Source organism: Coregonus clupeaformis, chromosome 29 (genome assembly GCF_020615455.1).
Source record: "Coregonus clupeaformis isolate EN_2021a chromosome 29, ASM2061545v1, whole genome shotgun sequence".
In the NCBI taxonomy this organism is placed as follows: domain Eukaryota; kingdom Metazoa; phylum Chordata; class Actinopteri; order Salmoniformes; family Salmonidae; genus Coregonus; species Coregonus clupeaformis.
Window position 1 is genome coordinate 17282252 of NC_059220.1, and position 26207 is coordinate 17308458.

Genomic DNA, 26207 nt, shown 5'->3' on the forward strand with positions numbered 1-26207 from the left:
CCGGACGCGCAGCTCCAGCAGCGCGCCGACCCCGGCCTCGGGGACGGCCAGGAGGACGCAGAGCAGGGCGAGCCGGATGGCGACGGTGGAAATCCCGCAACAGGGAGGGATCGAGGATATTCTTCACCGGGATCCAGCACTGTTCCTCCGGACCTTACCCCTCCCACTCCATGAGGTACTGAAGGCCCCCCACCCGATGCCTCGAATCCAGGATGGAGTGGACAGAGTACGCCAGGGCCCCCTCAATGTCCAGAGGAGGTGGAGGAACCTCCCGCACCTCAGACTCCTGGAGCGGACCAACCACCACCGGCCTGAGGAGAGACACATGAAACGAGGGGTTAATACAGTAATCAGGGGGAAGTTATAACCTATACGTGACCTCGTTGATTCTCCTCAGGACTTTGAACGGCCCCACAAACCGCGGGCTCAGCTTACAGTAGGGCAGGCGGAGGAGCAGATTCCGGGTCGAGAGCCAGTCCTGATCTCTCGGTACGAAGACCGGGGCCTCACTGCAGTAACGGTCAGCGTTGGCCTTCTGACGATGCACGGCGCACTGGAGGTGAAAGGTAAAGGTTATAGCTTACCCGCTGGGAGGTGCCTAGGTGCCTTACTCTGGGCGCACACCGAGCAGGAGGAGACGTACACCCTCACGTCCTTAGCCAAGGTAGGCCACCAGTACTTTCCGATCAAGCAGCGCACCGTACGACCGACACCTGGGTGACCAGAGGAGGGTGATGTGTGTGCCCAGAAGATCAGATGATCACGGATAAGAGCAGGCACATGCCCAGCTGGACACTGCTGTGGAGATGGATCTGTGCGTAATGCCTGCTCTATATCTGCGTCCATCGCCCATACTACCGGCGCCACAATGCAGGAGGCCGGGAGTATGGGGTTGTTGTCTCTGGGCCTCTCCTCTGTGTCATACAGCTGGGACAGTGTGTCTGCCTTCACGTTCTTCGTACCCGGAATGTATGATAGTGTAAAATCAAACCGGCTGAAGAATAGGGCCCACCTGGCCTGGCAAGGATTCAGCCTCCTCGCTGCCCGGATGTACTCCAGGTTACGGTGGTCTGTCCAGACGAGGAAAGGGTGTTTCGCCCCTTCGAGCCAATGCCTCCACACGGTCAAAGCTCGGACAACAGCCAACAGCTCCCGATCACCAACGTTGTAGTTCTGCTCCGCCGGGCTGAGCTTCTTAGAGAAGAAGGCACAGGGGCGTAACTTCGGTGGCGTGCCTGAGCGTTGGGACAGGACAGCGCCTATCCCTACGTCGGACGCATCCACCTCCACTACGAACGGTAGTGATGGGTCGGGGTGGGCCATTACCGGAGCTGAGGTGAACAGACCCCGCAGTCTCCTGAAGGCCAGGTCAGCCTCAGCAGACCAGCGGAGCCGGGATGGCCCACCCTTCAACAGGGATGTAATGGGAGCTGCAACCTTTCCAAAGCCCCGGATAAACCTCCGATAGTAGTTGCAAAGCCAAGGAAGCGCTGCACCTCTTTAACCGTGGTTGGAGTCGGCCAATTACTCAAGGCTGAAATGCAATCTCCCTCCATCTCCACACCTGAGGTGGTAATGCTATATCCGAGGAAGGAGACGGACTGCTGGAAAAAAATACACTTTTCTGCCTTGGCATAAATGTCATTTTCTAACAGTCAGGCCAGGGACACATGCTCGGCGTGAGTAGTGGAATACACCAGGATGTCATCGATGTAGACCACCACTCCGCGACCAAGCATGTCCCGAAACACCTCGTTCACAAAGGACTGGAAGGCGGATGGAGCATTCATCAAACCGTAGGGCATCACCAGGTATTCATAATGCCCCGTGGTTCTGCTGAATGCTGTCTTCCACTCATCCCCCTCCCGAACACGCACCAGGTCGTATGCACTCCTGAGATCTAACTTAATGAAGAAGCGCGCCCCATGCATTGACTCAATTACTGAAGGAATGAGGGGGAGAGGATAACTAAATCCAATCGTGTCCTTGTTCAGTGATCGATAATCAATGCACGGGCACAGACCGCCGTCTTTCTTCTTCACAAAGAAAAAACTTGAGGAGGCGGGTGAAGTGGAGGGACGTACAGTGAGGGGAAAAAAGTATTTGATCCCCTGCTGATTTTGTACGTTTGCCCACTGACAAAGAAATGATCAATCTCTAATTTTAATGGTAGGTTTATTTGAACAGTGAGAGACAGAATAACAACAACAAAATCCAGAAAAACACATGTCAAAAATGTTATAAATTGATTTGCATTTTAATGAGGGAAATAAGTATTTGACCCCCTCTCAATCAGAAAGATTTCTGGCTCCCACGTGTCTTTTATACAGGTAACGAGCTGAGATTAGGAGCACACTCTTAAAGGGAGTGCTCCTAATCTCAGATTGTTACCTGTATAAAAGACACCTGTCCACAGAAGCAATCAATCAATCAGATTCCAAACTCTCCACCATGGCCAAGACCAAAGAGCTCTCCAAGGATGTCAGGGACAAGATTGTAGACCTACACAAGGCTGGAATGGGCTACAAGACCATCGCCAAGCAGCTTTTGGCAACCATGCAAGATCTCACCTCATGGAGATGCAATGATCATGAGAAGGTTGAGGAATCAGCCCAGAACTACACGGGAGGATCTTGTCAATGATCTCAAGGCAGCTGGGACCATAGTCACCAAGAAAACAATTGGTAACACACTACGCCGTGAAGGACTGAAATCCTGCAGCGCCCGCAAGGTCCCCCTGCTCAAGAAAGCACATATACATGCCCGTCTGAAGTTTGCCAATGAACATCTGAATGATTCAGAGGAGAACTGGGTGAAAGTGTTGTGGTCAGATGAGACCAAAATGGAGCTCTTTGGCATCAACTCAACTCGCCATGTTTGGAGGAGGAGGAATGCTGCCTATGACCCCAAGAACACCATCCCCACCTTCAAACATGATGGTGGAAACATTATGCTTTGGGGGTGTTTTTCTGCTAAGGGGACAGGACAACTTCACTGCATCAAAGAGACGATGGACGGGGCCATGTACCGTCAAATCTTGGGTGAGAACCTCCTTCCCTCAGCCAGGGCATTGAAAATGGGTCGTGGATGGGTATTCCAGCATGACAATGACCCAAAACACACGGCGAAGGCAACAAAGGAGTGGCTCAAGAAGAAGCACATTAAGGTCCTGGAGTGGCCTAGCCAGTCTCCAGACCTTAATCCCATAGAAAATCTGTGGAGGGAGCTGAAGGTTCGAGTTGCCAAACGTCAGCCTCGAAACCTTAATGACTTGGAGAAGATCTGCAAAGAGGAGTGGGACAAAATCCCTCCTGAGATGTGTGCAAACCTGGTGGCCAACTACAAGAAACATCTGACCTCTGTGATTGCCAACAAGGGTTTTGCCACCAAGTACTAAGTCATGTTTTGCAGAGGGGTCAAATACTTATTTCCCTCATTAAAATGCAAATCAATTTATAACATTTTTGACATGTGTTTTCCTGGATTTTTTTGTTGTTATTCTGTCTCTCACTGTTCAAATAAACCTACCATTAAAATTATAGACTGATCATTTCTTTGTCAGTGGGCAAACGTACAAAATCAGCAGGGGATCAAATACTTTTTTCCCTCACTGTAAATACCCCTGTCCCAGGGAATCGGAGATGTATGTTTCCAGAGCCTCTGTTTCAGCCTGCGACAGGGGCTACGCATGACTCCTGGGAGGTACAGCGTCTACCCGAAGGTTTATCGCGCAGTCCCCTGCCCGATGAGGTGGTAATTTAGTCGCACGGGGGGAATGCGCACGGTGGAGGTACCGTCTGGACTTTCCATCATGGTTGCACCAACGGAAACATCTAGATACCAACCCTGACACTCTCGCGACCACCCCGTGAGAGCCCTCTGCGGCCATGAGAAGTTGGGGTTGTGGAGTGCTAGCCAAGGGATACCTAATAACACAGGGAAAGCAGACACTCAATAATCGAAAAAATAACCTGCTCACAATGTGTCTCCTGGGTGATCATCGTGACTGGTATAGTGACTTCCATAACAAACCCAGACCCTAATGGTCGACTATCGTTTGCTCTGATGGGGAGTGGAATGGATAGGGGAATCGACTAGCGCCTTACACTGGGGAACTACCATGTGATCGGGAAAGTGGATAGGTAGGGTACAGTGCGCAGCAGAGGGCTCTGAACAAGTGTGGGTGTTCGATACCTGGGGTGATGCGTGAGTGCCCAGCCTGCCACCTCCAGGCCCAAAATAACGTTGACTACGACGTGTGGTGTACTGTCCCTTCGTGCCACCAGAGTGGCACTGTCGCTGTCCTCCTCCGCTCTCTCGGCCGGCGGCACCACCCAGCTCCATCGGCTCGGGATCCGAGTCGTCCGGGGTGCAAACGGGCAGACCCCTACCAGGACGTCCTCTGGCTGCCAGCAGGTTGTCCAAACGAATGGCCATGTCCACCAGTTTATTGAAGGACAACATGGTGTCCCGGCAGGCTAGCTCCCGTCGGACGTCCTCCCACAGATGGCCCTGGAAATGGTCGATCAGGGCCCGCTCATTCCACCCGGACCCCGCTGCCAGCGTCCGAAACGCCAACGCGAAGTCCTGCGCGGTCCTCGTCCCCTGCCTCAGGTGGACCAGCCGCTCGCCCACCTCTCCACCCTCGGGCGGGTGATCGAATACCGCCCGAAAGAGGTGAGCGAACTCCCCGTAGTCCTCCAACGTGGCTCCTCCTTCGTTCCACACCGCGTTGGCCCACTCCAGGGCTTTCCCACAGAGGCAGGAAACAAGGACGGACACCTTCTCCCGCTCCGATGGCGCCGGCCTGATGCTGGAGAAGGACAGCTCCATTTGGAGGAGGAATCCCTGGCACAGCGCCGCCGTCCCATCAAACGCCCGTGGTCGTGATATCTGGATCCCTCCGGGTGCTGGGGTATAGGTGGCTGGATCCGGTTGACCAGCTGGTCTCGACAGATCGGGTTCTCTCCTCTCCAGGCATTGGACGATCTGAAGAACCCGATCCATCGCTTCCCCCAAGCTGGCCAGCATCGTGGAATGCTCTTGGACCCGTGCCACGACTCCAGGCATGCGCTCTTCTCCCGCTGACTCCATAGCGGGTGGGTGATTCTGTGATGAAAGGAGTCAGGCACAGGAGGGTAATCACCGAATACAGAGTTTATTCCTTCGTTGACACATAAATGCGCTCAAATAGTGATCAACGAAACAGGCACAGGGGAAACTCTCATCCCTGGCAAATACACTGTAACTGTAGTATCCAATAATACATAGGCACAGGGGAAAATCTACCCTGGCAACAAAATGTACGAGTAGCTCCACCAAGCTATAATACTCTCACAAATAACAATCACCCACAAGGACAAGGGGGCAGAGGGAACACTATTACACAGAGCTGAGATGCCTGTGAGAACGACCCGATCACGTGACGGGCTTTGGCTAATAATAATTTAGATATCTGAGAGAGCCATATGAGTGAGCACATCCGGGAGAAGCGAATTATAATTATTATATTCAAACCAAGGGCACAATGGCCACTTTGGCCGCAAAAGGCAGATTTTTTAGGGGGCATTACGGCCACACAAGGGGGATGCCGCTGTGACATTCGAGGCGTGGTGAGAATATTATCAAGTGCTTGTCAAATTGTGAATGAGAGACTAATGAAGTGGGTGAAGCCTGCACATGAAACAAAACAAAGCCTTTCATGGAACTTTTTTCAAATCATCATTAGAGTTCTATCATGCAGCCTTAGAATGTATTAAAATTCCAAACGTATAGCCCAACGTTTGTATCACAACTAAGGTTGCATAAATAACTCTAAATTAAGCATATAGGAGGACCTGTTTTTTTTGTTAACCACTCAACACAGAATAGCTGCATGTGTGCACTCCCTCAATCGTTTGGAGAAAATATCCTTTGTATTTTATTCAGCTATATTCAATTGTATTCTTCATACTATAAAATAATATAAAATAATGCAATTTCATGACCACCATAGCCCTAGTCTCAGATCCACAAAGATGAGCGAACAAGCGCAGAAGGTAGGGAAAACCGTCCTGCATGTGGTTTCCATGAAATTAGTTTGGTTTAGGTTCCACTAGGTGGCAGTATTACACTTCATAACACTATACTCAGGTGCCTCCCTAGCATATCTGTATTCCCCACTCCTGCTCAAAACCATGGGTAGCCACTGCACCAGTTTCTCTGAAATTAGATGTTTATCCCTCTGCTTCTACTGAAGTGTATGCAATGGTTCTAATCTATTTGGTGCAATGCCATTATTCTACCAACTCAAATATCCTTATGTCCCTCTCTGACCCCCTCTCCCATTTTCTCTCTGTCTCTCTCTCTCTGCTCTCAGGAGGTGGATTTGATCAGAGAGCAGGTGCAGCAGCTCATCTCACTGCCCATGTGGACGTGTCTCTTACCAGTAAGAGCTCCTCTTATCCTGCAGTGCTCCTGTCTTTAGAACTGTCACACTGTTAGATACAGTGGGGGAAAAAAGTATTTAGTCAGCCACCAATTGTGCAAGTTCTCCCACTTAAAAAGATGAGAGAGGCCTGTAATTTTCATCATATGTGACTTCCAGAGCCAAGATGGAGAGGACATTCCTTTCTGAGCTCATTAAGAAGTTTCTGGGAGTTCTTATGTCCATCTCCCCAGCAGGTAAACATTTAGCAACACAGCTATGATTTATGAACAAAGCAGCTTTGTTTTATTGCCTATAAGCAGCTGGACACCGCAGCAGGGAGGCCACATTTACTTAAGGAGAAAGATGAGATTCTCAAGGCTAAAAATTGTGCACAAAGACATATTCCTCATGCTGAAAAGTTTTCAGTTACAAGTGACAAACTACAACACCACATGCACATGCCTTTACCTCCTAGTCTTTATCCTTGGAAATGATGAACCAGCTCTTTCTTTGATAGCCTTTACCTTTGTTAGTCTTTATACGTGGGGCTCATTTCTCAGTGACATTTCTACAGTCCAAAAGTCCCTCATTACCGGTGTGAGATGCACCATTTCCAATCCTCTATCAGTCCCAAAGTTCATCCTTTCCTCCCGACTTGACCCCCACTCTGAAAGAGCAGCCCTGTCCAGCTGTCCCCCGCCATGCCCACGGCGACAGTCTGTGTGGTGATATAATGTAGGACGACACTCTGCCCCCGCCCCACACACCCAACCTGTGTGCTCCCAACATGTAGCTGGGTGGTGGTGGTCCTGCTGAGACCCAGACCCTAATCCTCCCTGTCAGAGCATTGGTACACAGCACAGGGACGTACACACACGCATGCTTGTATGTAGCACAATGAACATGTGCTACTGCACACACACACAGGCTCGCCTCATATATATACACACACACACACACACACATACATACACACACACCACTAATGAGGGCTGATCTCCCAGCGTACGTTGCAGTGCCCCAGATTAGAGAATATACCGGGGTCTCCGTGCACCACCGGGCCACTTGCCACTTCCTGGCCCCGGCTCACACACACACAGCCATGGTGTTGGCCACAGTTCGCTGAAAACTCTCCCTTCTTCTCCCACATTCCCCTCGGTGTTTCAGTGTGTGTGATGGCGGTCTTGCGTGTTGTGTATGTTATTACCTGAACTGAATGTCTCCCTGTGTTGTCTCTCTCAGGCCCTGTACCCATGGAGAAGGTGCACTACTGCGAGAGGTTCATCGAGCTCATGATTGACCTTGAGGTAAGAAACACACTATTTATAAGGGACACTATGGTGTTGTTGTGTTGCATATTTATGAAGTGTACTAGGCAGCCATTTATATAGAATCAATTGAATATCTGCATTCACTGAGCATGCAAAGACACTTTTGAGGTCTCTGTACCTACCTATACCTGTACACCTATTTCTGTCTTGACATGTGTAGAGTATGTAATCTTGAGTGATTTGGTGTTTGATGACAGTGAGAAAATACAGGTTATTCCTAGCATAGAGAAAATGAGGTGTAACGTCACGGTGTAGTGTGCTTTCTTCTCTGTGGTCTGGTTTGGCTTCATCATGACACGCAGAGAGAATGTCACATAGTCAAGATGGTTCCTTCCCTCTCTGGGCTGCATGGCCACGGTGCTCCTGTTTCCACCTAGGGAGGATAGGAAGGATTGATATCCCCCCCATCCGATGACAGGCTATCCTTTATTTTCCTGGCACTGGCAATGGCAAGGCAAGCTGCCTCCAGAGAAGTCCTTTCCCCCTCAGCAGTATCATTTTACAAAGGGATGGCTGAAATCTCATACTTCCCTCTGAGATGATGTGATGAGACCCTCTAAATCTCTGTATGGAAAAAGAGATCCTACATTTTGTGTGTCTGTAAGGTCGAGCCGTCTGTGACAGGTCTGTGGAGATCAAAGATGTGGCCATAGATAAAGCTTGTCTGTCTTGTTGTGGGAATAGTATCATTTGCAGCACCTGCCCTCTGCAGAGAGGTGAACTCGATAGAATACATTGAGGCTCTGTGGTTTGCATTTTTTCAATTCATTTTTGGTGTTGTTTGTGAGTAGGAGTCACTATGTAGGCTATTGTCATTGTTTTCCTCTTTTTGAAATTAGAAATTTGACCTCCAACTGTCATCTATGAAGTGCAAAAAAGAGTGTAAAACACCCTGCTGAAATAGACCCTGAATCAATAGGGTCCCTTTATACTCTTGTCCTCAATGCTGGGAATTCTGGTTTGTAGATGCATTGATCTGAATGACCCCAGAGACTGAGTCAATCCATACATGGACTAATCCTGGTTCTGATGTTGCATCGTCTCAGCTCAAAGATCACCTCCTTGTTATCAGTTACAGACCTGGGCTGAATAGTAATACTAGGATTATATAATGGCCTCAATGTGTTTAACATTGACTGAGAGCCTTTCTGTTTCACTGTTGGAATGTGTGTGGTCTTTCTGGGGCTTTTTTATACGTTTTCTAGTTATAGGTAGATGCATAAATTATTATTATTTTTGTAAACATTTTTATTGAGCCTATAGTCTTGTATATAAGGGCAGCTGTTTCATTGTTTTACCATGATGTGTAATGTGTGGTTCCATTCTATGTCTGTCCCAAGGCCCTGCTCCCGACACGTCGCTGGTTCAACACGGTGCTGGATGACTCCCACCTGGTGGTGAGCTGCCACCTGTCCAGCCTCATGCAGAGAGAAAAGGAGGGACACCTCTTCTGCCAGTTAATGGACATGCTGAAGTTCTACACCGGCTTTGAGATCAACGACCAGACAGAGAAGGAGATGACTACGCTCCACTACAACAGAATCGCATCACTGCAGGTACGTGTATACAGTACTACCCAGGATGGATGGATGAATGACTTCTGTTTTGTTTGGTTGTTTACTTGACCTGTCCACATCACAAATTATTCTATATTATTCAAATTGTTGATAGGCATCAGTTTTGAACATCATTTGCACATTTAAGCGTTAAAGATAGGATAAAGTTTACCTAAGTGTACTGGGAGACATAACCCATGCTGTGAGTTGTACATGTATGAATATGGAACATTCATGATTTAGTGACAGCTTCCAGATGTCATTTACAAGAAAGAATATCAAGTCAAACTTCGGTCCTAGAGAGAATTTTCAATATTTTAGTTTTCAGTCTTAATTTAAACGGAAATATGCAGACTGGTTTATCTGTTCATCCTAGTTGTCTCTCCATCTGTCCATCTCTCTCTCTTTCCCTTACCTCTCTCTCTAGCCCCACACAGATGTTGGATTAATACATTAGGGAAATCAAAAAGGTGCCTGACATCACACTGGCTCTGGGGTGTGTGGGTAAGGTGTTGTTTCCACCTGATCTCTAAATGTTTGCTGTCTTGTCTTTCAGAAGGCAGCCTTTGCCCATTTCCCAGAGCTGCAGGACTTTGCCCTGTCCAATGTGGCAGCCGTGGACACACGGGAATCCCTCACCAAACAGTTTGGCCATCTCAGGTAGAGTGTGTGGGTGGGGGGGGGGTCATATCTGGGATTGTGAACCCCCAAAAAACATCCCTACACATCCTAACCTTCATTTCTTTATGCTACCATGATGACAATCGCTTAATTGTCACTGTTGTATCGCTAACATCCCTACCGCTTCCCCCCTTACCGTGAATGTCAGGCAGCATGTGAGTCCTTGAATGTGCAGAGTAGAGTGGTACCAGCCACAGAGAGAGAGACTCGCCTCATTAATTTAATCGATTTGCAGGGGCTTGAGAATAAACTCTTTGAACAGCTGGATTTGTCAGATCATATTTGCGAGTGGCCTTGCCAAAAAACATCCCCCTCCATCGCTTTCATGGGGCTGGGCCTTGTTAGTGTGTATGTGCTTCCTATCCTTTCTCCTTTCCTTCGGACCCTGGTCCTAGGTGCTGTTGAGTTTTTACACTCTCTTTTCCTCTCTGTATTATTGTTCTCATGGATAAAGCCAGGCTCTGCATTGTCACCGGGTCCCCCCACTGCCTTCAAAGGCTTCCATCACTTTTAACAAGGCACTTTTTACCCACAAAACCCTATTTTTAATTCCAGCTATTCCAGCTGTGCTACCCACAAGCTAAACTGCCACTCGCCCATTATTTCAGATTGATCCGCTTAGTCCCCAAAACACACACGGGCAGCAGGGTTCCGTTAGCCGGTAATAGCCAGCTTTTGGCAAAAAAACTAAACAAAGTTGATGAATAAAATTGCATCCGGCCAATCGTCCTAGAAAAAAAGAAAATTGAAATTAGGCTTTTTAGCCTTTTGTTTGATGGAAATACATTTTACTGGTCATACTCATCGGTCTATAGGTTAATTTGCATAATTTTGTGGAATTAAATTGGCGCGTGTGTAAAGTATATTCGTTATGTGTCTTATCACACGCTTACAGCATACAGATATAGAGCCTTTGAGAGGAAAATCTGACAGACAGTGCGAGAGCTGCTGCTACAGCATCTCAAACAGCAAATGTATAGGCAACAGAAGGCAGGCTTCATCAGCACGTCACACACCACTTTACAATGAGTTGGAGGCTGTATGCATTTTGAAAGCATATACTTAAATTGTTTGAAACCTGAAAGTTTACTAGATATTATGAGGCATGTCTTCCCTTGCTTCAAAGTAGCCTAGCCAAAATCAGACCATAGCCGTGGAGGCAATTATTTTATGTATTGTCCAGTAGCCAAAGGCACAATCATAGTCATATTAGCAACCCATGCTAGTTGTGCTAGCTGATATTTTCATATCTGTCACATGAAACCACTCGCATGTGCGGTGTGCTTTGACAACAGTGTTTTTCCGTTAATTGCATTATGGGACGAACATTCACACACAGTCTACTGCCTTGTGCTCATTGCTGCACTTACAGTGCCTTCGGAAAGTATTCAGACCTCTTGATTTTTTCCACATTTCGTTAGGTTACAGCCTTATTCTAAAATGGATTAAATCGTTTTTTCCCCTTATCAATCTACTCACAATACCCCATAATGACAAAGCAAAAACTGGCTTTTAGAAATGTTTGCAAATGTATTACAAATAAAAAACTGATATCACATTTACATAAGTATTCAGACCCTTTACTCAGTACTTTGTTGAAGCGGGCTGTTATGTGCCTTTTACTGAGGAGTGGCTTTGTTTGGCCACTCTATCATAAAGACCTGATTGGTGGAGTGCTGCAGAGATGGTTGTCCTTCTGGAAGGTTCTCCCATCTCCACAGAGGAACTCTGGAGCTCTGTCAGAGTGACCATCGGGTTCTTGGTCACCTCCCTGACCAAGGCCCTTCTCCCCCGATTGCTCAGTTTGGCCGGGCGGCCAGCTCTAGGAAGAATCTAGGTGGTTCCAAACTTCTTCCATTTAAGAACGATTGAGGCCACTGTGTTCTTGAGGACCTTCAATGCTGCAGACATTTTTTGGTACCCTTCCCCAGATCTATGCCTCGACACAATCCTGTCTCGGAGCTCTACGGACAATTCCTTCGACCTCATGGCTTGGTTTTTGCTCTGACATGCACTGTCAACTGTGGGACCTTATATAGACAGGTGTGTGCCTTTCCAAATCATGTTCAATCAATTGAATTTACCACAGGTGGACTCCAATCAAGTTGTAAAAACATTTCAAGGATGATCAATGGAAACAGGATGCACCTGAGCTCAATTTGGAGTCTCATAGCAAAGGGTCTGAATACTTATCTAAATAAGGTATTTCTGTTTTTTATTTGTAATACATTTGCAAAGATTTCTGAACCTGTTTTTTGCTTTGTCATTATGGGGTATTGTGTGTAGATTGATGAGGAAATTGTTTTATTTAATCCATTTTAGAATAAGGCTGTAGAGTAACTGTGGAAAAAGTAAAGGGGGCTGAGTATTTTCCGAATGCACTGTATAATGTCAAGAAATAATAGTTCATCAACATTTTCAGCGACGCGTTCTGGTCTGTTGCGTCAGACTCATTGCTTTTATTTTATGTTTCCTAGGCCTACTGGTTGTATGGATTTGGGATCTATCGTCCTACAACTGTCCCAGAGTCAGTTTGAATAGGCTATTTCTTTCTCGACAAGCTGACCAATAAAGTAGTTCAATTTTTCTACTATGGGGGAGAGTAGATTGACAGGCTAGTAATTTTGCTGTTCATTACTAGTCTTGTTGGCTGAGTAAAAGTAATTGTGGACAGTTATTCTAAAATCTTCAAAGTGTGCATAAGAATTCGTTAAGAAGGACCGCACATCATTGCATCCTCGAATTGCATGTTCTGTGATTTCTGTCATTCTGAGCACCATGGGTGGTTCTCTAATCAGGTTATGCACCCAATGCATATGGGTCCGGTAAATGTATCAAATGTCAGGTAAATTGAAATGCTGCCGGTCAAATGTCCGGCGCCACATTTTCCTAACGGAAACCCTGACAGGCAGGGTGTTATCACATACACACACTGTATTTTTCTCTTTCAATTTTAAGAACTCCTCTCATTGCATGTAATCTGTGGCTTGAGATTTGGTGGAGATAAAATCAGAATTGGGCAGGTTAGTGGGCTCATGGCCCCAACCATAAGTAACAGCTCTCAGATCTTTCCTGTGTCCAGCCTCATCTCCTTAACAACTCAATGGAAGCAGCTATTTTAGCTTTGTCATGGAGTACAGTACAACAGCGTGACCCATGCCAGTCCCTAGACAAACCAACTGCATGGTCAGCAAAACCCCAGACCCATGTGGTCAAACCAAACATGGCATCACGAGTCTGGCCACACTGCTGCTCACAGTGACACGTGTCCCGGTCTGTCTGTACAGGACTCTGTCACAGACACAGTGTGTCTCTCTCGATACCAACCCCTGTCTGTGTCATGGTGGCACATGTCACATCTGTCTGATTTAAAACAGCCTTCTGTTCAGAGAGCAGCCTCAACCCTCTGCTTCAGCTCTGAGAAATGGAGATGCGGTTGGATTTTCATAATCCCGTCATATCGATGCGGCCCCAGCCCCTGTACACGCCATGCTGACAGTGCAGGACTGCAGTGGCCCTAGTTAGCAGGGCAGAGTATAGGAAAACACAAGGGCTAGCGTACAGTACATCCCAATGCTAACAAGCGCAGGACTTAAGAAAATACCTGTGTGTTAGGTGAATGGTGAACTTTTCATAATGTCAGATGCCAGGCCATATATTCTCTTGAATGTGCATTTCTACCCTTGGGTCATAATTTCATATATTTACTTCAATAGAAGAATGTTGCAGAAACAAACTTGCTGACTTAGCAGAAAATATAACCATGATGCTCAAAAGGAATACATATGAATTGGAAGTTAATAGTTCATAACGTAAAATATGCTGAAGTGGTTTTTTCTCCCTGCAGTCCCAACACTCTCCACTGGGTGGCCTCGTACCTATGTCTGTTACCAGAGCTGGCAGAGGGACAGGACACCACCAATGAGAAAGAGGTCCTCCTGGAGCTGCTGGTAGATGCTGTCACGAAACGGGGAGATGTTGTCCCTAACCACTGATAGAGGATCAGATATTTATTTCATCGTCCTAATGCTTAAAATTTGGGAATGGGGGAAGTCTCATCTGATCCTAGATCTGTGGTTAGGTATGATGGGAAGGAGACAAGGAGAGGATGCTAAGGTAATGAATATTTAGATTCCCCCAAGATGCCCTTAAGCATGAGAGAACCCCTCTCCTCTATTTAGGTCTTGGCTAAACCGAAGCGATGTCAGGATATGTTCGCTTGCGGAACAATAACCACCCAGAGAGCATAGCAGCATAATAGGGTTTGCGTGGCTCATTTAAAAGCCATTAATTTATGCTTTTGGAATACATACAGTATGCAACCCCCCCTCCTCCACACACACTCCTCTCCCCCCTTGAATTTGCCTTTTAATCCAATTCGGGCTCAACGTTGGTGATAGAGATGAAGTTGGTGAGGTGGAGGAGAGGGAGGTAGAGAGAGACTGAGGAAAGAGCAGCAAGGTTTGTCTTATCCTAAGAAAAAACACCACTGTTGATCTGATTTGCCCTCCACACACCCTCCCTTAGTCCCTCTTAAAAATAGGCGTACAGTGTGTTGAAAACAAGTCTCATCCCCCATAACCCTCTATCACCATGCGACCGGCCCATCCACTGACCTGCTCTGTCCCTATTGCTGTAATTTCCCACTTCAAGTCTTCTCTAGGTCTCCTCTGCCCACCACTGAAGAGAAGCTTTTCCATAATTAGCTGATTAGATTGTTCCCAGAGCCAATGTCAGGGGACTCAATTGCATGGCCCCGGGTTGCCCTGAGCAACCAAAAATCTCCAAAGATTCCACTTTGGTATTATGCATTATTTGTTGGGTCGGCGGTGCCAGAGGCTCGTAGAGCTTTACAGGAGGGAGCAGAGCAGGTCACACAGACACACTGCAGAGAAAGTCTGTAATTAAACCTGGGGAATGAGAGGATGAGCTGGCCAGAGTGCTACTGAGCTTCTAGCTATCACTGTTCTGGGGGTTATTTACATCATTCCTCATAGCCTTGAGCCACCCACTCTTGAATTAATAATTTCCTATTTAGATTACCGAGATTGCATAGGATTTTTTATCGCTCATTATGTAATTTTTGCATAGTTTTGCAATAACTGTCAGAGATGGGCTCGATGGGTATTAGTCTCAATCAGGGTTCTACAGTCTTTAGATCTCTGTACGTCTCTGCCAGTCCCGGACGGATGACTATTACAAAACCCTGGGTTAGATAGTGACTGGCAGGGAACACGGCAGTGTAACAGGATGGATGACTATTACAAAACCCTGGGTTAGATAGTGACTGGCAGGGAACACGGCAGTGTAACGGGATGGATGACTATTACAAAACCCTGGGTTAGATAGTGACTGGCAGGGAACACGGCAGTGTAATGGGATGGATGACTATTACAAAACCCTGGGTTAGATAGTGACTGGCAGGGAACACGGCAGTGTAATGGGATGGATGACTATTACAAAACCCTGGGTTAGATAGTGACTGGCAAGGAACATGGCGGTGTAACAAGATGGACGACATTGACAAAACCCTGGGTTAGATGGTGACTGGCAAAGAATACGCAGTATAACAGGATTAGCTTAGCATGGCGGCTAGTGACTGACTGATCGCATATGAGAACACAGGGATTATATAGACTTCTGTATCTTGTTTGGCACACAACCATCATTGATGCTATAACATTTAGGCCCCAGACCTAAAAAACACAACTGGCAGGCTAACTGAAGAGATAAAAGCCTAGCTATGTGAGAGAGATGGTCTCTAATAAAGGGTTTGTCATGACTGACGGTGAGTAGTGTGATGCAATACGTCTGTCACGATTATTTTACTAAATGTTCTTTTTAATACCACTGTCTAGGGAGTGAGGGGAGGGTAAGAGTGGGGCAAAAAATTTTATCTCTCTTTCTGTCTGTATTTCTTCAATCTCTTTTTCTTCCCTCTCTCACACTAACAGGTGTCTCGTCATGAGAGGAGAATCTCCCAGATCGAGCAACTTAACCAGATGCCTCTTTATCCAACGGAGAAGATTATCTGGGATGAGAACATCGTCCCGACTGAGTACTATTCTGGTGAAGGTGTGTGTGTGTGTGTGTGTGTGTTTGTGTGTGTGTGTGTCTGTCTACTGTGTCTCCTCGCAAACTCATCACCCCCCCTCCGCTGTGTTATCCCACACCAAAGAGGCACTGAGCTGGCACCCTCTTAATAGGTGATCCTCTTTAGGCTAGCAGGGTCACCTTCACCAGCTAAGATGCCTACAGCCCTGTAATCCCATTGAAATCCATGAGCCTATCGATGTCTATAAGGCTGTCTAACTGTTTTAGCCTGCCAAGAGATTACAGGTGTAAATTAGGTTTATAGTCTACTCTGCCACTGTTATATCAAAGGGATTGTCCCTGTCACATGGCTACGGAGTTGATCCTGGTCAGGGAAAACTCTGGGTTCTATGAATGTTACACTGTGTAGATGTGTAGGTAATAGGTCTATACCAATGACAGGAGTTGGACTCCTATCTCTCTGTTTAATCTCTGTTTAATCCTTGTGTGTTTTAGGTTGTCTGGCTCTCCCTAAACTGAACCTGCAGTTCCTGACCCTCCACGACTACCTGCTGAGAAACTTCAACCTGTTCCGTCTGGAGTCCACTTACGAGATCAGACAGGACGTGGAGGACGTGGTGACTCGCATGAAACCATGGTGAGCAGAGAACACACACTTAGAACTGATGGAAAGAGAAGGTTCCCACATTTCTGTTTATTTCAAATTTATAATTTTTGTATCACTGAACTCAATTTCTATGACATTTTCAGGCACTCATAGTATGGTAGTGTGATGTTTGGGGGTTGACCTGCTGTCTTGTCTTCCTGTAGGCAGTCAGAGTATGGTGGTGTGGTGTTTGGGGGCTGGGCCAGGATGTCTCAGACCATCACAGCCTTCTCCATTGTGGAGGTGGCTAAGCCCAACATTGGAGAGAACTGGCCCGCCCGCGTCCGAGCTGACATCACTATCAACCTCAACGTACGAGACCACATCAAACACGAGTGGGAAGGTACATGGCTTGGTTGTGCCATTTCTCTATCCCCTGCTCTCCCTTTCTCTCTTCTACCTTTCAGCATTCCCTCTATACCATCTAGTTTTCTGTCTCCTTTCTTTTTTACTCCTTTTCTCATGCACTCTGTCTCCCTCCCTCTCTCTTCATGGATCCCACTCCATCCCAATAATAAAGCCTTTATGTCCTCCATAAAGTCTGTCCATCCAGACCCTCTGTCCAAACCTGCTGTACCTTGACCTGTGACCCCCCTCTAGCCTTGTCTGCCTGTACACATGTATTTTCCTATCAGCCCTGATCACTTAGCTTCAGTGTTTTATTTCTTCATCATCTTCCCCCAACGGGTGCAGCAGGGCTGCTGTAGATAATATTAACAGTGTGATGTCATCCTTCCTGGCTTTGATTTACCATTTTACCATGAACATACAGTGCCTTCGGAAAGTATTCAGATCCCTTGACTTTTTCCACATTTTGTTAGGTTACAGCTATATTCTAAAATAGATTTTTTTTTTATTCCCCTCATCAATCTACACACAATAGCCCAAAATGACAAAGCAAAAACAGGTTGTTAGAAAGAAAAAATAGAAATAATACATTTACATAAGTATTCAGACCCTTTACTCAGTACTTTGTTGAAGCACCTTTGGCAGCGATTACAGCCTCAAGTATTCTTGGGTATGACCACTACAAGCTTGGCACACCTGTATTTGGGGAGTTTCTCACATGTCAGGTTGGATGGGGAGCGTTGCTGCACAGCTATTTTCAGGTCTCTCCAGAGATGTTAGATCGGGTTCAAGTCCGGGCTCTGGCTGGGCCACTCAAGGACATCCAAAAAGTTGAATCTTGGTTTCATCAGACCAGAGAATCTTGTTTCTCATGGTCTGAGAGTCTTTACAGTGAGGGGAAAAAAGTATTTGATCCCCTGCTGATTTTGTACGTTTGACCACTGACAAAGAAATGATGTCTATAATTTTAATGGTAGGTTTATTTGAACAATGAGAGACAGAATAACAACAAAGAAATCCAGAAAAAAGCATGTCAAAAATGTTATAAATTTATTTGCATTTTAATGAGGGAAATAAGTATTTGACCCCCTTTCAATCAGAAAGATTTCTGGCTCCCAGCTGTCTTTTATACAGGTAACGAGCTGAGATGAGGAGCACACTCTTAAAGGGAGTGCTCCTAATATCAGCTTGTTACCTGTATAAAAGACACCTGTCCACAGAAGCAATCAATCAATCAGATTCCAAACTCTCCACCATGGCCAAGACCAACGAGCTCTCCAAGGATGTCAAGGACAAGATTGTAGACCTACACAAGGCTGGAATGGGCTACAAGACCATCGCCAAGCAGCTTGGTGAGAAGGTGACAACAGTTGGTTTGATTATTCGCAAATGAAAGAAACACAAAATAACTGTCAATCTCCCTCAGCCTTTGGCTCCATGCAAAATCTCATCTCGTAGAGTTGCAATGATCATGAGTACGGTGAGGAATCAGCCCAGAACTACACGGGAGGATCTTGTCAATGATCTCAAGGCAGCTGGGACCATAGTCACCAAGAAAACAATTGGTAACACACCACGCCGTGAAGGACTGAAATCCTGCAGTGCCCGCAAGGTCTCCCTGCTCAAGAAAGCACATATACATGCCCGTCTGAAGTTTGCCAATGAACATCTGAATGATTCAGAGGAGAACTGGGTGAAAGTGTTGTGGTCAGATGAGACCAAAATCGAGCTCTTTGGCATCAACTCAACTCGCCGTGTTTGGAGGAGGAGGAATGCTGCCTAAGACCCCAAGAACACCATCCTCACCGTCAAACATGGAGGTGGAAACATTATGCTTTGGGTGTGTTTTTCTGCGAAGGGGACAGGACAACTTTACCGCATCAAAGGGCCGATGGACATGGCCATGTACCGTCAAATCTTGGGTGAGAACCTCCTTCCCTCAGCCAGGGCATTGAAAATGGGTCGTGGATGGGTATTCCAGCATGACAATGACCCAAAACACACGGCCAAGGCAACAAAGGAGTGGCTCAAGAAGAAGGACATTAAGGTCCTGGAGTGGCCTAGCCAGTCTCCAGACCTTAATCCCATAGAAAATCTGTGGAGGGAGCTGAAGGTTCGAGTTGCCAAACGTCAGGCTCAAAACCTTAATGACTTGGAGAAGATCTGCAAAGAGGAGTGGGACAAAATCCCTCCTGAGATGTGTGCAAACCTGGTGGCCAACTACAAGAAACGTCTGACCTCTGTGATTGCCAACAAGGGTTTTGCCACCAAGTACTAAGTCATGTTTTGCAGAGGGGTCAAATACTTATTTCCCTCATTAAAATGCAAATGAATTTATAACATTTTATACATGCGCTTTTCTGGATTTTGTTGTTGTTATTCTGTCTCTCACTGTTCAAATAAACCTACCATTAAAATTATAGACTGATCATGTCTTTGTCAGTGGGTAAATGTACAAAATCAGCAGGGGATCAAATACTTTTTTCCCTCACTGTAGGTGCCTTTTGGCAAACTCCAAGCGGGCTGTCATGTGCCTTTTACTGAGGATTGGCTTCCGTCTGGTCACTCTACCATAAAGGCCAGATTGGTGGAGTGCTGCAAAGATGGTTGTCCTTCTGGAAGGTTCTCCCATCTCCACAGAGGAACTCTAGAGCTCTGTCAGAGTGACCATCGGGTTCTTGGTCACCTCCCTGACCAAAGCCCTTCTCCCCTGATTGCTCAGTTTGGCCGGGTGGCCAGCTCTAGGAAGAGTCTTGGTGTTTCCAAAAGTCTACCATTTAAGAATGTTGGAGGCCACTGTGTTCTTGGGGTCCTTCAATGCTGCAGAACTTGTTGGTACCCTTCCCTAGATCTGTGCCTCGACACAATCCTGTCTCGGAGCTCTACTGACAATTCCTTCAACCTCATGGCTTGGTTTTTGCTCTGACTTTATATAGATAGGTGTGCCTTTCCAAATCATGTCCAATCAATTGAATGAACCACAGGCGGACTCCAATCAAGTTGTAAAAACATCTAAAGGATGATCAATGGAAACAGGATGCACCTGAGCTCAATTTCGAGTGTCATAGCAAAGGGTCTGAATACTTATGTAAATAAGGTATTTCTGGTTTTAAAAATATTTGTCATTATGGGGTATTGTGTGTAGATTGCGCAGGATTATTATCATTTTTAATCCATTTTAGAATAAGGCTGTTACATAAAGTGGAAAAAGTAAAGGGGTCTGAATACTTTCCGAATGCGCTGTATCAAACCATACAGCACTGGCTGACTAGCTACCAAGAGATGATACAAAACATTAGGAACACCTTGCTAATAATGAGTTGCACCCCCCTTTGCCCTCAGAACAGCCTAAATTCGTCGGGGCATGGACTACAAGGGTGTCGTAAGCATTCCACAGGGGTGCTGGCCCATGTTGACCAATGCTTCCCGCAGTTGTCCTTTGGGTGGTGGACCATTCTTGATACACATGGGAAATAGTTGAGCGTGAAAAACCCAGCAGCGTTGCAGTTCTTGACACACTCAAACCGGTGCGCCTGGCACCTACTACCATACCCCGTTCAAAGGCACTTAAATCTTTTGTTTTGGCCATTCACCGTGTGAATGGCACACATAAACAATCCATGTCTCAAGGCTTAGAAATCCTTCTTTAACCGGTCTCCTCTGCTTCATCTACACTGATTGAAGTGGATTTAACAGGTGACATCAATAAGGGATCATAGCCTTCACCTGGGTTCACCTGGTCAGTCTATCATGGAAAGAGCAGGTGTTCCTAATGTTTTGTACACTCAGTGTAAGTTGTGCTTCGAAAAATAAAGGATGAAATACTGGAGTTCAAGCTAGGGAAAGATATGGAAATTGCTCTGCTCGTCAATTAGTGGATTGAGTCTTTTTATCTATAGATTTACTAAAGGAGTCTCTTCTCTCCACCAACACGTAGCGAACCTCAGAGTGCAGGAGGCTGGCTCAATGTCAGGATAGCCTAGTGCTATCAGAATCCCCCTTTCTCCCACCTCCACACCTCTTTTACGGTTCCACGTTCTCCTTCTTTTTGTCTTTCAGTTGAGAGGAGTGTGATGTGATTCTCCCTGCTCACCTCATCCCCCTCTCCTCCTCCTCCCCCTTGTATAATTAGAGCTTCGTGTTTTAAAGATCAGCCGAGCGCTGACGGGGCATTTTCTCTCTCTCCCCCACCCCCCTCCGTCTTTCTCTCTCTCTCTTATTCTCTCGCTCTCCTTACCTCTCCCAGGGCTGCGGAAGCACGACGTTTGCTTTCTGGTCACGGTGCGGCCCAACCTGCCCTATGGCACACGCTTCGACCGGCGCCAGCCCTTTGTGGAGCAGACAGGCCTGGCCTATGTGAGGGGCTGCGAGGTGCAGGGCATGCTTGACGACAAGGGTTGCGTCATTGAGGAAGGTTGGCTGGCACACACAACGGGCATCTATACACACACAGGCGTACATATATACACACACACACACACACAAAGAAGTGCATGCATACACATATATTTCCCACCGTCACACACAGACACCCACACTCCGCCCATACACACTCACAAACTCATGTCACACACCCTTCCCCTCATCCTCCTCCGACCCCCTAATCTCCAGCCCTTGAGGTCTAGGTGGGTGGTCATGGTGACACTGAGACCTGACCTGTTCGCATTAACGTTCCATTAACTTTAGGGATACCCATCGCACCTGAACGCCTCTCAATGTTTTATTTATTTAATTTTACTGGGACATGTTATATGACGGGCATCTCTAGACTCCAGAATACCATGACAGCCATAGTCTCAAATCCATCCTATTGAAGCTGTGACTGGGCTTGCCATGTCTTATTTCCCCTGTGGTTTGGCTTTCAAAGGAGACTTTCGGACATGAAACCCCTCAATGTGGATCCAAGGTTAGTTTTGCATTTCCCCTACCAATGTAGATGGGTTAGCTGGTCCTAGATCTGTAGGTGGGTTAGCTGGTCCTAGATCTGTAGGTGGGTTAGCTGGTCCTAGATCTGTAGGTGGGTTAGCTGGTCCTAGATCTGTAGGTGGGTTAGCTGGTCCTAGATCTGTAGGTGGGTTAGCTGGTCCTAGATCTGTAGGTGGGTTAGCTGGTCCTAGATCTGTAGGTGGGTTAGCTTGTCCTAGATCTGTAGGTGGGTTAGCTGGTTCCTAGATCTGTAGGTGGGTTAGCTGGTTCCTAGATCTGTAGGTGGGTTAGCTGGTTCCTAGATCTGTAGGTGGGTTAGCTGGTCCTAGATCTGTCGGTGGGTTAGCTGGTCCTAGATCTGTAGGTGGGTTAGCTTGTCCTAGATCTGTAGGTGGCTTAGCTTGTCCTAGATCTGTAGGTGGGTTAGCTGGTTCCTAGATCTGTAGGTGGGTTAGCTGGTTCCTAGATCTGTAGGTGGGTTAGCTGGTTCCTAGATCTGTAGGTGGGTTAGCTGGTCCTAGATCTGTAGGTGGGTTAGCTTGTCCTAGATCTGTAGGTGGGTTAGTTGGTCCTAGATCTGTCGGTGGGTTAGCTGGTCCTAGATCTGTATGTGGGTTAGCTGGTCCTAGATCTGTAGGTGGGTTAGCTTGTCCTAGATCTGTAGGTGGGTTAGCTGGTTCCTAGATCTGTAGATGGGTTAGCTGGTTCCTAGATCTGTCGGTGGGTTAGCTGGTCCTAGATCTGTCGGTGGGTTAGCTGGTCCTAGATCTGTAGGTGGGTTAGCTGGTTCCTAGATCTGTAGGTGGGTTAGCTGGTTCCTGGATCTGTAGGTGGGTTAGCTGGTCCTTGATCTGTAGGTGGGTTAGATGGTCCAAGATCTGTAGGTGGGTTAGCTGTTCCTGGATCTGTAGGTGGGGTGGGTTAACTGGTCCTGGATCTGTAGGTGGGGTCGGTTGGCTGGTCCTAGATCTGTAAGTGGGGTAGGTTGGCTGGTCCTAGATCTGTAGGTGGGGTGGGTTAGCTCGTCCTAGATTTGTAGGTGGGTTAGCTGGTTCCTGGATCTGTAGGTGGGTTAGCTGGTCCTAGATCTGTAGGTGGGTTAGCTGGTCCTAGATCTGTTGGTGGGTTAGCTGGTTTCTAGATCTGTAGGTGGGTTAGCTGGTTCCTAGATCTGTAGATGGGTTAGCTGGTTCCTAGATCTGTAGGTGGGTTAGCTGGTCCTAGATCTGTAGGTGGGTTAGCTGGTCCTAGATCTGTAGGTGGGGTGGGTTAGCTGGTCCTGGATCTGTAGGTGGGTTAACTGGTCCTAGATCTGTAGGTGGGTTAGCTGGTCCTAGATCTGTAGGTGGGTTAGATGGTCTAAGATCTGTAGGTGGGTTAGCTGGTCCTGTATCTGTAGGTGGGGTGGGTTAGCTGGTCCTGGATCTGTAGGTGGGTTAACTGGTCCTGGATCTGTAGGTGGGTTAGCTGGTCCTGGATCTGTAGGTGGGGTAGGTTGGCTGGTCCTAGATCTGTAGGTGGGGTAAGTTGGCTGGTCCTAGATCTGTAGGTGGGGTGGGTTAGCTCGTCCTAGATCTGTTGTTGGGTTGGCTGGTCCTAGATCTGCGCCTACAACAGGCAACTTGTACCCAGAGCCTTCCTCTTCCACCAGCAGAGCTCAGAGATGTTTATTGCACTGGATATAATATCAGGTTAACCTCCAGACATGGTATCCTATGTGTTCCTTCCTCCTGTCTGAACATGTGGTGGTGTGTACCTCTACCAAACCACTATGTCCCCTTGCTTCTCTCCTCTCCATATTCCCACTGTATTAAAAATGTAGAGAGTGGTGCTAACTGGGCCAGGGTGTATGTAGTAACGAGCCTAGTGCTGTTGCCTAGTGCTGTTTAAACTTTCAGATGCCCACAGGGCCGAGACACGGACAATCATGTCACATGTATCGCCGGGCGCTTTGTGTGAAGTGGCACCATCATTTTGATTTATTTATTTATCCTCCATTTACTCAGCAACTCCATTGAGATTTAAAAGCTATTATACAAGGGGGCTTTTTGACCTGGCCAAACTTGCTATAAACTGTGAAACTAGGTGAAGTAAAGCTGGAATGAGCTCAAAGATACAAACACCTCAATCTGATTTTGGCTACTTTTCCCTAATGGCTACCTGCCCGCCTGCCGGGCTACCTGCCTGCCTACCTGCCTGCCGGGCTACCTGTCTGCCTGCCTGCCTGCCTGCCTGCCTGCTTGTCTCTCCAGCTGTCCTCAGCCTGTTATCACAGTGGGTTTAGTGCCCTCCTTCCACCCACTCATCCGTCAATCGCACCACACTCGTTTTAGTAGAGCGGATTTAAAGGAAATGCATGGGTCAGAGGTCACCTGGCTTGTTTCACCACCAGGGCTCTGTACTATGGCATCATGCAAGAATCCCATTTAAATGTTTGTGAAATGCGAGACACACAAACTCACACAGAGGCTTCCAATGGGAATCAGTCTAAAGCCTCTGGCCTGTGTGTGCGAGACACATGAGAATGTAATGGGTCTTGTTGCTGAGATGGGAGATGAGTGGCCTGGACCAGGATAGCTTAGCTGTCTCGGGGACCAGGGAAGATGCCCTGGCATTTATGAAATTATAGGCATACGATGTCTTCTAAAATGGGCTGGCATTTTGGGGGGGGGGTCTGGCCAATGTAGCTAATGCTTCTCTGATTTCAAGGACAGTGGTCCTCTCTTTCATTTCTCTTGCTCCATCTTTCTTTTGCGCTCTCGATCATTCTCGCGCGCTCTCGCGCGCTCTCGCTCTCTCTCTCTTGCTCTCTCTCTCTCCCTCCCTCCCTCCCCTTGGTTGTTACATAAACTATGAACATTGCCAGGCTCATATACCCACCATACATCATTAGTGTCTACTAGTCATGTATTGGATAGTAGATACAATCTTGAGAATTAATTAAACCTCCAAATTAATTTTGTATTCCGGGATTAGTTGAGTTGCATGTCACACGATCACTAACGGCCTTTTAACAAGTACATTCGGATAGCCACCAATTGCTTCACCCTCATGTTGGTGCTAGCAAGCAGGCTAGGTAGTGCTAGGTATCAACAGCCAATCCAGTAGGGGCTGGAAACTATAGTGAACTTCGATTGGTCAGTCATGACACGATGTCGCGGAGTATTGAATAAAGTTCAGCTTATTCCAACTTTGGTCTTGCCCTGTCCAAGTCCCTCGCCCATGCTCGCATCGCCCAATGGTCCCCCTGCCCACTTCGCTTCCTTCATTGAAAATGAATGCTCTTCTGTTGTTTCATCACCCCCAACGTGCTATGTGGATCTCTTGTGGAAGCATAGCATAAGAGTCTGCTTTGCATTCCTGTTCCCCCCCCTCCAAACCATACAACACTAGCTGACTGTAGCTACCATGAGATGATATACACAAAGTTATTCTTTAACCGGTCTCCTCCCCTTCATCTGCACTGATTTGAAGTGGATTTAACAGGTGACATCAATAAGGGATCATAGGGTTCACCTTGTCAGTCTATCATGGAAAGAGCAGGTGTTCCTAATGTTTTGTACACTCAGTGTAAGTTGTTCTAGCAAAGAGTAATGCTTCGAAAAATTATTGAAGGCTAAAATCAATAGCTTCAAATATTAAACCTTTAAAATTAATAATCATGTCATATTTTTTTATTGAATTCACTTTTTTCTGCTATCCTATTCTAGCTGGAAATGTACAGGTATAAGTTTTGTCTTTGTGCAATCTGTATCATAATGTACTACAATGACCATGTGTTGTCCCTCTCCTATTCCCCAGGCCCTGACCCCAAGCCCAAGCTGAGAGGAGACACCAGGACGTTCAGAGTGTGGCTGGACCCTAACCAGTACCAGCAGGACATGACCATCAGCATCCAGAATGGCACTGAGGACCCCTATGAGTCCTTCAACATCATCATGAGACGCAAACCCAAGGAGAACAACTTCAAGGTTAGTGGGGAGGACTGTATTACTGCACATTAAACATGACCCAGACAACCTTTAGTATTTACACTCCCTCTCTCTATATCCCTCCCTCCTTCCCTTCTTCCTTCTCTTCATATTACCTCTCACCTTCCATCCATCCATTGCTTCTTCCCTCTTACCCTTCCCTCATCCCTCCCTTTATTTGAGCACAGCCCCCAGGCCTTGATTTTTCCACCCCCTACTCCACCCCACCCCTGGCTGATCAATCACTCAGACTGCTCCGTCTGGGTGCTGAGAGCCTTAGTGTGA

At 47.0% G+C, this 26207-nt stretch overlaps 1 protein-coding gene across 1 annotated transcript in view; it reads left to right on the forward strand.

Annotated features, from left to right (window-relative positions):
- LOC121544769 (RNA helicase aquarius-like) overlaps window positions 1-26207 on the forward strand; it is a 134755-nt gene that overhangs the window by 25434 nt on the left and 83114 nt on the right. Inside the window, 11 exon segments of the mRNA XM_041854904.2 lie at window positions 6359-6458; window positions 6547-6663; window positions 7652-7716; window positions 9081-9296; window positions 9853-9956; window positions 13825-13927; window positions 15932-16052; window positions 16527-16668; window positions 16842-17020; window positions 21272-21439; window positions 25753-25922. Coding sequence (XP_041710838.2) covers window positions 6359-6458; window positions 6547-6663; window positions 7652-7716; window positions 9081-9296; window positions 9853-9956; window positions 13825-13927; window positions 15932-16052; window positions 16527-16668; window positions 16842-17020; window positions 21272-21439; window positions 25753-25922 — 1485 coding nt within the window.